The 12,802-nt window shown below is 46.7% G+C and overlaps 1 protein-coding gene across 8 annotated transcripts in view; it reads left to right on the plus strand.

The window, feature by feature from the left end:
* Nucleotides 1-323: 323 nt before the first annotated feature.
* The window catches only part of Mark2 (microtubule affinity regulating kinase 2), a 64,743-nt gene continuing 52,264 nt past the window's right edge, over nucleotides 324-12,802 (plus strand). For 2 of the 8 annotated variants that reach the window (XM_013074871.3, XM_087205205.1), the window contains exon 1: nucleotides 335-466. Coding sequence is in view for 5 of the 8 variants with exons in the window: in XM_004852557.4 (XP_004852614.1) it covers nucleotides 955-1,008 (54 nt within the window). In the remaining 3 variants the exon portion in view is untranslated. Of the gene's footprint in view, nucleotides 467-551; nucleotides 1,009-12,802 lie in introns of those variants that run through there. The other 6 variants (XM_087205203.1, XM_087205207.1, XM_087205206.1 and 3 more) reach the window with 4 other exon arrangements.

Genomic DNA, 12,802 nt, shown 5'->3' on the forward strand with positions numbered 1-12,802 from the left:
TTAGAACCCAAGGGTGACAATCACAAGGACTGCTAACGGCTTTATTTTCTATTCAGCCAAATAACACGCACAGGTGACCCACGCTTCCTGTTCAAAGGTTTGAAAGTGCCCGAAAACTGATGAAAAGAAACGAAGACTGACACCTTGGAAACCTCACAGAGAATTGACTCGGAGCTCGGCTGACCTCGGGTGTTGCCGGAAATGGCCGACAGCCGCCCTCAGCAGAGCTGCGGGACGGGGGCGTGGTCGACTCTGCAAACTGAGCGGCTTCGGGTGTTTCCGGAAACTGCCGAAAGCCAGCTCAAAGTGGGCGGAGAAAATCGATGGGCGTGGCCGAATGGCTTTGGAGTTCCCGGAGTCACTTCGTGGGTTTCCGTAAATAGAGCCGAAGCTCCTTCTTCGGAATACAGGAGGCGGGCGTGTCGCCGGGGATTTCATTCTTCAGCTGTTTCCGGAATTCACCCCGGTCTGTAGCCCAGAGAAGGCTCACCCCCACCTCCCGTTCCTAGACGCTTCGGATTTTTCCGGCTCCTGACGGCGGAAAGAGCCGAGGGCCGGCGGTGGTGGCGGCCATGTTGGGAGCAGCAGGTCCGGCGGTGGCTGTCTGTGTGCCGGGCGCGGAGCAGTGCGGCTGAGGGCAGGGGAGGAGCGAGGCAGGCGGGCTGCTGTGGCGGCAGAGAGTAGGCGGAGCAGCTTGGCCCGGCCGAACGGCAGCACAGCCCAGCCGGGGGTCGGGGGGGGGGTGCGGTCCGGAGCCGCTCGGAGCCGGCGCGGCCTAGCCCGAGCGGCGCATCCCCGGGCTGGCGTGAGTGGCTGCCCGGCCTCCCCGCACCCCCGGCCGGGGCCCATGCGGCGGGTGCTCCTGCTGTGAGAAGCCCCGCCCGGCCGGGCTCCGCGCCGTCCTTCCCTCCCTTCCTCGAGCTTCTGGGTCCCCTCCCCCGAGATACCGGCGCCATGTCCAGCGCCCGGACCCCCCTGCCCACGCTGAACGAGAGGGACACGGAGCAGGTAAGGAGCCCAAGGCTCCCGTGGTTCTTTGGCCGGGCCCTGCACCCTGCGGAGGGTCCTCCCTCCACGGCTGTCCCGCAAGCCTCGGCCGCCTTGTCACCCGCCTCCGGACTCGCTCTTCCTGACTCCGAGCTGCACTTGTCCTTCTGCCAGCCCCCTTTCTCTTCACCGCCCACCTGCGCGCTTCCGTGTCACCTCCTCAGCTTCCCCTGCTCTTCCTTTTTTCGATCGGGGCTCCTTTCTGGTTTTCCTCCACCCACGCTTAGAACAGCCACCCTCTTGCCCCTCGAAATAACGCCTGGTGATTTGCCATGGACTGTTGTCCACCTTTCCTTGCCTGTTCAGCCTCGTGCCCCTGCGCCCACACCGGTTCTTCCAGTCCCAGGTTTTCACCCTCAGGGTCCTTCCCTCGGAGTGTGTTCTCCGCCCCTATTCATTTTCACTGCCTCAGCTTTTTCTACCCTCCTCCTTCTCTTTCCAAACTCTGCTCTCCCTCTTGCCTGCAACCCACCAACCAGCTCCACCCTCATCACCTTTCCAAATCGTTTCCCCACTCTTTGCTCATCACTTTCCCTTCTTTTTGCCCTGGCTCGTGTCGCTTCGAGTTCCCCATATAGCTGTCATGCGCATAGTTTTCCCACAGGTTGCCTTTGGGGCTCCAGTTACCACTCCCTTCAGTCCTTGTTCTCTTACCCCAGGGCCCTGGTTTTTTAAGACTTTGTCTCCTGATCCTGCTGAGTGTTCTTTCAGCCTCCTCCCTGGGCTCTTTTTTCGCAGTCGAGGGCGCTGGGGAGTGGGGGACATTCAGTGTTTCAGCCGCCCAGTAGTAACATAACCTGTTGCTCCTTTCTCAGCCTGCCTTTCTGCTTTCTTACCCTGCAAAACAAAAACCAGGATGCTTTCTGCCTCTCCACTCCCTTGTCTGTCACTTCTTAGTGTCTTCCTCCTTGCTTATTGTTTCCTGTTGCTAAACCTCTCACCCTGTCTTCCTTACTGTGCTTCTTAACCAGAGTTGCTTTTCATGTCCATATGAGTCTCCTGCCCTCTTCGCATCACATTTACTTTCCCTATCCCTTATGCTCTTATCCATTTCTTTCCTACTGGCTAGTCTTTTCATTCCTAGGAACTCTACACCTTTGCCATGCTAGTTTTTTGTTTGTTGTACATCATCTTCCTGACCCTATATACTTCCTCTATCCTCACAATCACTGCTGTGGTTTGTCATCTAAGCCTTGCCTTTTCTGTGTCATCTCATCTCTGAGCTGTGAGGCGTCCGCTTTCCACCCCTCCCCTTTCTTTCACCATCTCCATTGTCCCTCGCTGCCTGCCTGCTCTGTGGAGAATCCCCTGCCTCTCAGACCTTTCTTGGTGAACTTTATTAGACCAAAAACAAAACAAAAAAACTAAAACCTTGAAAAAGGAAGCTCCTCTACCCTGTGGCTCAGTACTTTTTTTTGTTCTTTTCCTTCTTTACATCCTTTATGTTTTCTTCTTGTTCTGCCTCTCTCTTTTTTTTCTTGCCTGTTAAGGTACATCTGTTGTATCATGTTAACTTCCTTTTATGAAAAATCTTATCTTATTTCATTTACTATGTTTTTCTGTCTTATCTTTGCTCCCTGTCACCTGGGTAGTTAGGAACTCAAGTGGAGTCTGATGGGAGCGTTTTTCTGCAGTGGTTGACCCTTTTATTACTTATGGACTGTTTGCTTCTGGAGTGAGTTGGGGTTGAGAGGGAGGGATGGCTGATTGTTTCCTCACTGGGTCTGGGAGCTGATTCTGCATGGGACAGGTGTCTTCGGAAACCAAGGAGCTTGGTCTGTGTCACACAGTTCCTCCTTGCCAACTGGTTCTCTTCTACCAGGAACCACTTTCTCTAGGCCCTCCTGAGGTTGCTTGTTCCATCCCTTTTCCTCTCACAAACTTTGTTTTAGCAGGTAGGCCATTCTCTACCTGAGAACTTTTTCAGACTTGATTATGAGCTGGTAGGAGGAGCCCAAGTGACTGACTGGCACCCTCAGGCATTTGGGGAGTGGCTGGAGTGCCTGCTGTCTCTGAGGCTGTTGGGGGCATTGTGTTCAGCAAAGAGAGTAACAAACTGCCTCTGGTTTCTTTGTGCTGTTTACTAAATCCAAATGCATTGTTGCTGTGATCTTTTTCTTGTGATGTGTGTGCTGATTTCATCTCTTCCTTACATGCTGAGCATACTCCTGAGCATGTGATTAGGACTCGATGCATGTTCACTAATTTCATGATAGTAGTAATCAGTGACCATTTTGGAATGTAAGCTGCTCTGTGGTAACTTTGTCCCAGAGCAGCAGTTGCATACATTGAGACCATGTTCTAATGTATGAATTACTCATCCTGTCTCTGCCTTGTGAATTTAGATTCCCCTGAGCCACTTCATGGTTCTCTGAGGTTCCCAGCCAGTCATGCTGTTGACATCATGTAAAGTTTCATCCCAGTAAAAAGCAGGAACTTTGGAAAACCTGGCAGGCACCTGTTCTAGGAAAGTGCCTGTATTGTTTTTTGTTTGTTTGTTTTTAGTACCGGGGATTGAACTGGGGACCTTCCGCTTGCAAGGCAAAGTGCCTGTATTGTTTTGGGGGGGATTGGGTGTGGTTTTAGAGATTGAACCCAGGCCTTGCACAGGCTAAGTGCTGTATCAGTGAGCTACACCTTCAGGCCCTGTATTCTTTAAAGCAAGAAAGAACAAACAGCAGCTCCTTTGGTCAGAAGGCCAGGGATGTCAGAAATATTGGCCTCCTTTAGAATAGGTCATACCACCAAATAAAGTAACCTGCTTCTTGGTCCTGTTGGCAATTTCAGCTAAAGTAGTCACAGAACTCAGTCATTGTAGGAAATAAAGTCATGTTAGGAAATAAAAAGCAAGGAATTTGGTTGGGCCATTTTCTCTTCCCAGATGTACACTATCACCTATATAGATTTAAATTATTTAAACTTGTTTCACCAGAAAATATATAAACAAACTCCAGCAGTTGTCTCCAGTCTTTTCTTGCTCTTTCTCTCCCCCTTCTTTAAAAATGTTCCTAGGAGCTCTTTGATCACATCTGAAGCACACCTAGAAAATGTTGAAGCATAAAAACAAACCTTATATTGAAGAGAGATTGCTTGTTTGCTGTCATCTTTGCTTCTAACAGTGAAAATAGGAGATAAAGTCAAGCCCTGTCTTTAAGATAATTTTTGTAATACACTTTGTTCTAGATGTGCTTTTTCACAGCCACAGACTTCTTCCTTTTGCAGAAGGAGGGTTCTAGCCTGGGGCTGATAGTTTTGGGGTTTCTTAGACTATGAGCTGGACTTTCTGTTCACTTCTTTACTAAATGACTCTGCTGGCCTGGAGGCTTGGCAGTCTTGAAAGCAATCAGCCAAATAAGTTTTCCAAGCCAGCAGCAGCAGAAACAGGCAAATATGGAGAAGGGTCCAACTTCCAGAGTTCACCTGCTATAGACTAGAGCTTTCCCTAACCTCTACGGAGGGGACACATGGTTTGGGATCTGGGCCTCAGAAACTTAGAGCAAGGGCTTCTGAGCCTTTTATTGCCCACCAGGCTTTACTTAATGGACAAGGGATGGTACTGCTGTCACTCTTCTAGGGAGCAAGTGATGCAGTATATTGTCTCAAATCCTTTTGTAAAGAGAAAACAGCTGAGCCACTTCCCACACATATTTATTGGACCCAGTGTTGATCGTGTCCAGCGTGGTGAATCCAGGTTGACAGGCTAGCTAGCCAGCATCACGCTTTGGATGCTGGCACTCATCCTGTGCTGTGACTCTGGTGGGATCTTCTTGATGGGGCTGTTGTCTTCTGGTTAGGGATATGGGTAATTGTCTGACCACATACACTAACCCTCTGCTGGGCGCAGTTTCTAGGAATCCATAGGGTCACTACACCATACTCTTTGGATTTAGGGAATGTAACTGCTCAGTAAATTATAATTTCTTCAATCTGTGGACTAGAAAAGTAGCTGAAAAGTTGGATAAAAATCATTGAGAATTGGCATGGTTCGGATTAAAATCAGGTGTATACAGGGATACCTGACTCTCAAACTGACCAATGATTGGACTGGACATTTTTTTCAGCATGAATGTTTTAAGGAGTGTGGATGCCTTTGAAGTGTGAAAAGACAGTGAATTTGTTTGCCTGAGAGGTCTGCATTGGTGAGATCTATTAGGAATCAAACATCTCCGTCTAGACTGTTTCCCCTTTGGACAGAACAACCCACTTCTCAGTGGGTATTGGACCAGGACTAACCCAGGCTTCCGTGAACTCTTGAGCACTTAGCCACCTGGTTGGCATTTCCCTTCTCTCAGGAGCTTCCATGATGTTCCTACATATGTATTATATCGGCTTGAATGAATATTTTATGCCTAGAGTGCAGCCAAGCCTCAGACTTTGTGGCCCATTATCTTCAAGCCGGATGGGGGCTGGGCCCCACCTTTGGCCAATCCCATGATAGCTTCTCTGCTAAATGGACTCTCCCACCCCCACCCCCAGCAGCACTTTGAAGTCCATTAGTGGATTGGGCTGAAGTAAGCTCAGCAGATGGAAAGGGCCAAGAAGGTGGTCATATTCCTTTCTTGTGACTGCCAGATAGGGCTCTTGCGGTACCCAGCCCCAGCCCCAATTCCCCCTGCTTGCTTAAGCAGGAGGCTGGGTTGCCGGTCCTCTAATCTGAGAGGGGATGTGCAAAGCATTTGATTCTCTTTTAGCAGTGGTGGTGCCACCAGGCACTTATCAAAGCAAAAATCGAGGGGGGTATGGAAACAGGGATAGAGTTTAAACCTGGCTCTATCTTGGAAGTACAGCAAAATGACAAATCAAATAGGTGGCTGAGTTTCCTTCTTGTGATGGGGGATTCCAGTATTTGTACATTTTGCACTTGAAGCTTGGATTCTCCAGGCTTTCTCCCAGGCTTCATCAAACATGAGTGAGTCACTGAAGTGTTAGCTGTGCATTTTTCCCCTTCTGTCTCAGCTGACGGAAGAGTAAGCCTTTACAATCCTCGTGGGGGAGGAAATCACCTTTTCCCTATACTAGAATGGGAAAAGGTAGGCTATCCCCAGGTAAACCCTGAAAATTTGAACTCTCCTAGCAGTTTCACTGCCCCACGACAGTCTTCTTGATATAGGCCATTTAATGTTATTACTCATCTTTCCTTTCCTTTTCTTTTCTTTTCTTTTCTTTTCTTTTCTTTTCTTTTCTTTTCTTTTCTTTTCTTTTCTTTTCTTTCTGCATACAAAGTCTCACTTTGTAGTTCAGAACAGCCTTGAACTCACTATGTAACCCAGGCTGGCCACAAACTGAGGATGATTCTCTTGCCTCAGTCTCCCAGAATGCTGGAATTACAGGCCAGGCGTGTGTCCTCCAAGTTCTTTTTAAAAAGATATTAGGAGGGCTGTGGATTTAGCTCAGTGGTTTCACCACCTGCTGCGCAAGCACAAGGACCCAAGTTCGATCCCCGGTACCAAAAAAAAGATGAATTAGAAAAAGATATTAGGTATTAAACCCAGAGTCTTGTGCATGCTAGCCAAATGCTGTACCACTGAGCTACATCCCCAACCCTCCAGTTCCTTTTAAATTTTGAGACAGTTTCACTAAGTTGCCCAAGCCGGTGTTGAACTTGCCATCTTCCTGCATCAGTCTCCTGAATCCAGGGATTACAGATGTGTATTACTGTGCCCAGCTTTTTGTGGAGGTTCTTTCTGCCGATGTCTGTTTTGGGAGTAGTACTCATTCCTCCTAATTCCAGTTATTTCTTATATTTCTCATTAGAAAATGGCAAAATGGACAAAAGGAAATATATTTTTTCTCATGCATCAAATGGTTAATTTTAGGCCTAGTAAAGCCATAAATCACAAGAATCAGTAGGAGAGAAGGTGAGATGCCTCACTAATATTGGTGTCTAGGGGATCCTGCACAACAGTCTGAGTTGGGTATGGGAAGAAAGAGAGGAGAGATGTGTTCAGTAACTGGCTCCAAGCCACCTCCTAGGTGTTTTTCTTTTTAAAAAACATAAGGCATGATGGCGGATGCCTGTAATCCCAGCACTTGGGAAGCTGAGGAAGGAGGATCTCCAGGAGTTCAAGCCCAGCCGGAACTACAAAGTGAGACCCTGTCTCAAAAACAAAAACAAAACATAAGGAGCTGACCGTGGTAGCACACACTTGTAATCCCAGCATTCTGGGAGGCTGAGGCAGGAGGATCACTGGTTGAGCCCTAGTAACTCAGTAAGACTCTGTTTGAAAATAAATAAAGCCAGATGTGGTGGCACACACCTGCCTGGACTACATAGTGAGACTCTGTCTCAAGAAATTAAAAAAATAAAAAGGACTAGCAAGGCAGCTCAGTGAGAAAAAAAAAAGCCCCAGGTTCAATCCCCAGTACTGCAGAAAAAAAAAAACGCAGAGTAGACCAGGGGCTTCCCTGTAGAACCAGTCAAGCTGGTTTTGAGCTGGCCTTGCCCTATTTTCCTCTGTTTCTCTGGGAAGTTAGAAATACAAAGCTCTGCCTCCTCTGGGGCTGTGTTCATTGAAGCATGAGTTTGGCGGAGGTCTGTAAACAACCTCTGAGATGGGTCTGCACTCCTGTGAGGGGGCTTTCTTTGCTCCCTTAGATGACCCTGAAGACATCTGGTCTGTTTCATGCACTTTCTTTTTTTTGTTTGTTTGTTTCATGCACTTTCACTGGAAGCTGTAAAGCACTTGTTTTGAGCCTCCTTGCCAATTCACAACTTGCCAAAATGTCCTGAGCCTGGCCAGAAGGAATGGGTTTGCTTTTCCCTCTTCATTTGTGAGTCTGAAAGGGAATAGGAACTTCTGACTGCTATGGTCAGAGAGACTCCAGACCTTTAGGGTCAGTGCACCTGGGCTGTCTTGGCCTGCTAGGGGAGAGTTACTGAGATGGACAATAGTTTCTGGTCTTTGGCAGCTCACAGGAACTTTAGCTACAAGAAAGAATTTGAATGCCCCCTCCCCTGTTGAGGTACCTGTAGGATCAGTGGAGCTGGTGCTTCCTAAACAGCAAGCAGTGGGGTGTCTTCTCTCAAGAGCAGGATCTAGCCAGATTCTCAGAATTAAGGGGGCCATCAGTGCTGTGGATAGAGCAAGATTATTTTCCCGGTCCTCACTAAGCAGAGAATTCTTGGCTAATTAGTGAGTGAAGCCACCTGCAGACAGCATTTCAGCTTGTACCCTTATCTTTGGGGGCTGGCTACTCCTGTCACTACTGGTGACCTGCCTGACTAGTATTTTTCTGGGAGTTCTGTTTTGATAACTGGTATCCCATATCCAAGATGCCTCCCCCCTGTCCTCTACCTTTAGGCCTTTGCATATGCCATCACATCCCACCTCTCCACAGATGGCTGTCATTTGGCTGTCTTTCATGGAGTGTTGGAGGCACTTGTGGGTTGTTGCTTTCTCTTTTTGCCCGTAAGTGTTGTCTCTTTAAAATTATTTTTGTGTTTGCTTTGCCAGGGATGGAACTTAGGGCTTTTGAGCATGCTAGGCAAGCACCCAACCACTGTGCTACACTCCAGCCCTCTGTGAGAGAGCGAATGACAGGTTCTTCAGTAGGAGAAAGTGGGCCCCTTTGGCTAACTTGGTCTAGTATAACATACTGGTTAAGTTGAGCTCTCAGCAGAATCAGCAGATATCAGCAGTCCCCGGGGATTTAGCTCAGTGGCTCTGCCACCTGCCTCACATGCGCAAGGTCCCAAGTTCGATCCCTGGTACCCCTCCCCCCAAAAAAGGTTCTCAAGAGATATCAGCAGTTCTTATCTTTCAGTAAGGAGTTCCATTATGGTTCGGAGTAGGATTTGCAGCTAGATTCCCTGCATTGGGATCCTGGCACCCTTCTGCTGTGCCCTTAACATCTTTATTCTCTTTGCCTATTTGTTCATCTGTAAAATGGGAAGAGTAATAGTATCTATCTTTTTTTTTTTTTTGGGGGGTACCAAGATAGAACTCAGGACTTTGTGCTTGCGAGGCAGGCTCCGGCACCACTGAGCTAAATCCCTGACCCAGTAGTACCTATCTTATAGGTATAGTTGTTGTTTGTATGAAAAGAGATAATGATTATATAAAGCTCTTACAATAGCCCTGGCAGGGCCAGGGATTTAGCTCAGAGGTGCCTCGCCTGCCTGCCTGCCTGCCAGATGGGCAAGTGCAAGGTCCTCAGTTTGATTCCTGGTACCAAAAAGAAAAAAAAAGAATAGCCCTGGAAGAAGATAATAATTAGTCATTATTCCAGTTGAGCAACTTAGTGAATTGTCTCCCAGCCCCACACAAGGGTGGGTCAGTATAAGGGATGTATGTTGAGAGTCTTGTTCTCCCTGGCCTCTTCCAGCCATTGGTATTCCATAGATGCTTTTTCTACCATTTCTGACTTTTTAATGGTTTGTTTTATTTTGTTTATTTATTTATTTTAAACTAGTCAGGTATATGAAAGAAATAGAATGCCTGCCAGGCATGGTGGCACATACCTGTAATTCCAGCACTTGGGAGTATAAGGCAGAATTGCTGTGAGTTCAAAGCAAGCCTGAAGTTCACATTGAGCCTCTTATCTCAAAAAGGTGGAGGAGGGCCAGGGGTTTAGCTCAGTGGTTTTGACGCCTGCTGTGCAAGCTCAAAGACCCGAGTTCCATCCCCAGTACCAAAAAAAACACAATCAAAAAGGTGGGGGAGGGTAGAGGAAGAAAAGAAAGAGAATGACTTTGGAGAGATTTGTGTGTTTTTCCTGCTGTTGCTGCCATTGAACCCAGCTTCTCTTGCATGCTAAGCAAGCACTCCATCACTGAGTTACATCCCAGCCCTTCTTAAATTTTATTTTCAGACAACGTCTTGCTAAGTTGCCCAGGCTGGTCTAGAACTTGCTATCTTCCTGCCTCAGCCTCCTGAGTAGCTGGGATTATAGACATGTGCTACCATACCTGGTGATTCATATGCCTGTTTCTTTCCCCAGTAACGGGTTGAACCCAGAGCTTCGCACATGCTAAGCAAGGGCTCTTCCATTGAGCTACATATTTAGCCCTTGTTCGTATACTTTTGGGAGTACTTTTTTTTTTTCCTTTGAGACAGGGTCTCACTATGTAGTTCGGGCTGGCTTTGAACTCACTATATAACCCAGGTGGGCCTTGAACTCCTGATGATCCTCCTGCCTCAGCCTCCCAAGTGCAGGGATTACAGGTGTGGACCACCACTACTGGCAGGAGCACTTTTTAAAAAATGATCGTTCTGGGGCTGGGGATTTAGCTCATTGGCACTGTGCCTGCTTCAAAAGCACAAGGTCCTGAGTTTGATCCCTGGTACCTGAAAAAAAAAAACATCATTCTTTTGTTCTTTCTTTTTTTGTAAGATATCAGTATTAGGCAGTTTTGATGAAAGGAGAAAAATACCACCTGCTACCTGCCCATATTTCTGTGCTGTGGTGGTGGCTGTGCAGTCTTGTAGATGGCAGGAATACTAATCCAAAGTTGGTAGGAATACCAATCCAGAGCACAGATTTTGTAAGAGTTGGGATCTAGATGGTAGACAGGAGTCCTAGGGTTCCTCAGAGTCTGCAAGGCCCCATCAAGTACAGAGATTCCTTTCATGTCCTTTGTGTGCAGTATTGACCCATTGGCCTCAGGAGAAAGCTCTCTCCTGTATTTCTTTTACAGACCATGTAAGACTGAGCAGCACCTGACTGTAGGTTCTTTAGCTGAACAACCTTCAAGGGTAGGTTCTTGTCACCTCCCCTTTGAAAGCCTGAAGGGATGCAGCCATTTTTCAGCTGCTTCTGTAATTTGTGGACTTTGAATCTTGAGCTAAGATTGTGATCGTATTGGTTCCTAGTATTTTCATCTCTTGTCATCTTTGGGGCCTGAATGTCTTGTCAGAATAGCAGCTAAATTGCTTCTTTTTTTTTTTTTGGTACCGGGGATCGAACTCTGGTCCTTGTGCTTGCGCAGCAGGCAGCGAAACTGCTCAGCTAAATCCCCGGCCCAAAATCAGTCTATATTTTATTTATTTATTTATTTATTTATTTATTTTTTGGTACCGGGGATCAAACTCAGGTCCTTAGCTTAAGAGGTAGGCAGTGGAACCACTGAGCTAAATCCCCGGCCCTTAAATTGCCCCCCCACACACACACACACTGTGGCTGTGGCCGGGGAAAAAGTTAACAGCATCACTTTAGAGCTTATTGGGGAATTTTTGTTTCACTGTTTTATTTGTTTGTTCTTGTTTTTTGGGGGGACAGGTACTGGGGTCGAACTCGGGACCTTGCACTTGCAAAGCAGGTGGTGGAACCACTGAGCTAAATCCCTGGCCCTCTTCTTGTTTTGTTTTGTTTTCCTGGTTCTGGGGATTGCAACTGGGTCTAGCAAGCAGTCTACCACTGCACTACATCCCAAACCCTTATAAAAACGTTTGTTTTTTTTTGTGGGACCGGGGATCGAACTTAGGACCTTGTGCTTTCGAGGCAGGCACAGTGCCACTGAGCTAAATCCCCAGGCCACAAAAACACTTTTTTTGAGACAGGATCTCAACAGGTTGCCTAGACAGGCCTTGAACTTAGAATCTTCCTGCCTCAGCCCCCCAGTTAGCTGGGAATATAGATGTCTCAGTGTGTTTTCTTCTTCTTTGGATCCCTCTGATGACTTGTTGTAAACCTCCTCCCTTTTTTTTTCTTATATTTGGTGACTTTGAACTCCCTCGCATCATTATCCTGTCTATGTCTTAGTCCATCTCAGGTTTTTATCTATTTGTCCCATTCTCCCTTACCTGTTTCTGTGTATCTAGTGACATGGTTTTGGACAGGGCTTTGATAGTATAAGAGTGCCTTCATCCATCAAATCTGAGACCTACCTACTCTTTTTTCCTGTTCTGATGTCTGTAAAGTTAAGGATTTGCTGCTTTAGAAAACATTCTTTTTATGCCTCTGGTGCTACTTTCTTCAGTGAAGCCAGGCTTGCCAACCTGACAACTTATTAGGGACAGCATTCTGATTTCCCTGGTGACAATCTAAACCTGTTCTGGACTGTTTCCTCTCAACTGTCAGGAATGTTAAGTCTAGACCCTGCCTGGGAGAGATTTGGGAAGTTGCTTTCAATTTTGGATGGTTCAGTATTGAGTTCTAAATGTGGTGGTGGTGAGGGTCCTGTGGGGCTCTCTAAGACCTTTTTAGGTGGTCCATGAAGTCAAATTCTTTTCATCATAATGTGAACACAGTATTTACTTTTTCACTCTCATTTTATTCTCTTGCCAGCATACAGTGACATTTTCCAAGGACTAAGTGATGTGTGATGACATCACAAGTGGTTAATAAAATTTATTTCTATATTCTTGTATTTTCTAGAATTTTTAGGGGGAGGAGGGTTGGGGTAAGGTCTTCTGCTATATAGTTCAGGCTGGCCTTGACGTCTAGGTGATTTTCTTGCCTCAGCCTCCTGAGTGCTGAAATTACAAGTGCACGCCACCATGCCTGGCTTTGTTTTCTAGAATTTTTGAGGCAGTACTTCCGGGTGTAAACATGAAATTTTCAGTTATATATTCAGTTATTATTTTTTTTCCTTTGTGGTACTGAGGATCAAACTTAGGCCCTCTGCCCTGAGCCCTACACATCCAGGTCTTTTTAAAAATATTTTGTGATAGAGTCTTGCGAAGTCACTAAATTGACCAGGTTGGGCTTGAATTTGCTATTCTCCTGCCTCAGCCTCCCAGAGTGCTGGGTTCACAGGCATATGCTATCATGTCCAGCTTATAATTTCTTTATAAACTTCATTATAATCTAATCA

This window comes from Heterocephalus glaber, unplaced genomic scaffold (assembly GCF_053883595.1).
Source record: "Heterocephalus glaber isolate CG9 unplaced genomic scaffold, H.glaber_assembly_v1.0 deba00000594, whole genome shotgun sequence".
Taxonomy (NCBI): domain Eukaryota; kingdom Metazoa; phylum Chordata; class Mammalia; order Rodentia; family Bathyergidae; genus Heterocephalus; species Heterocephalus glaber.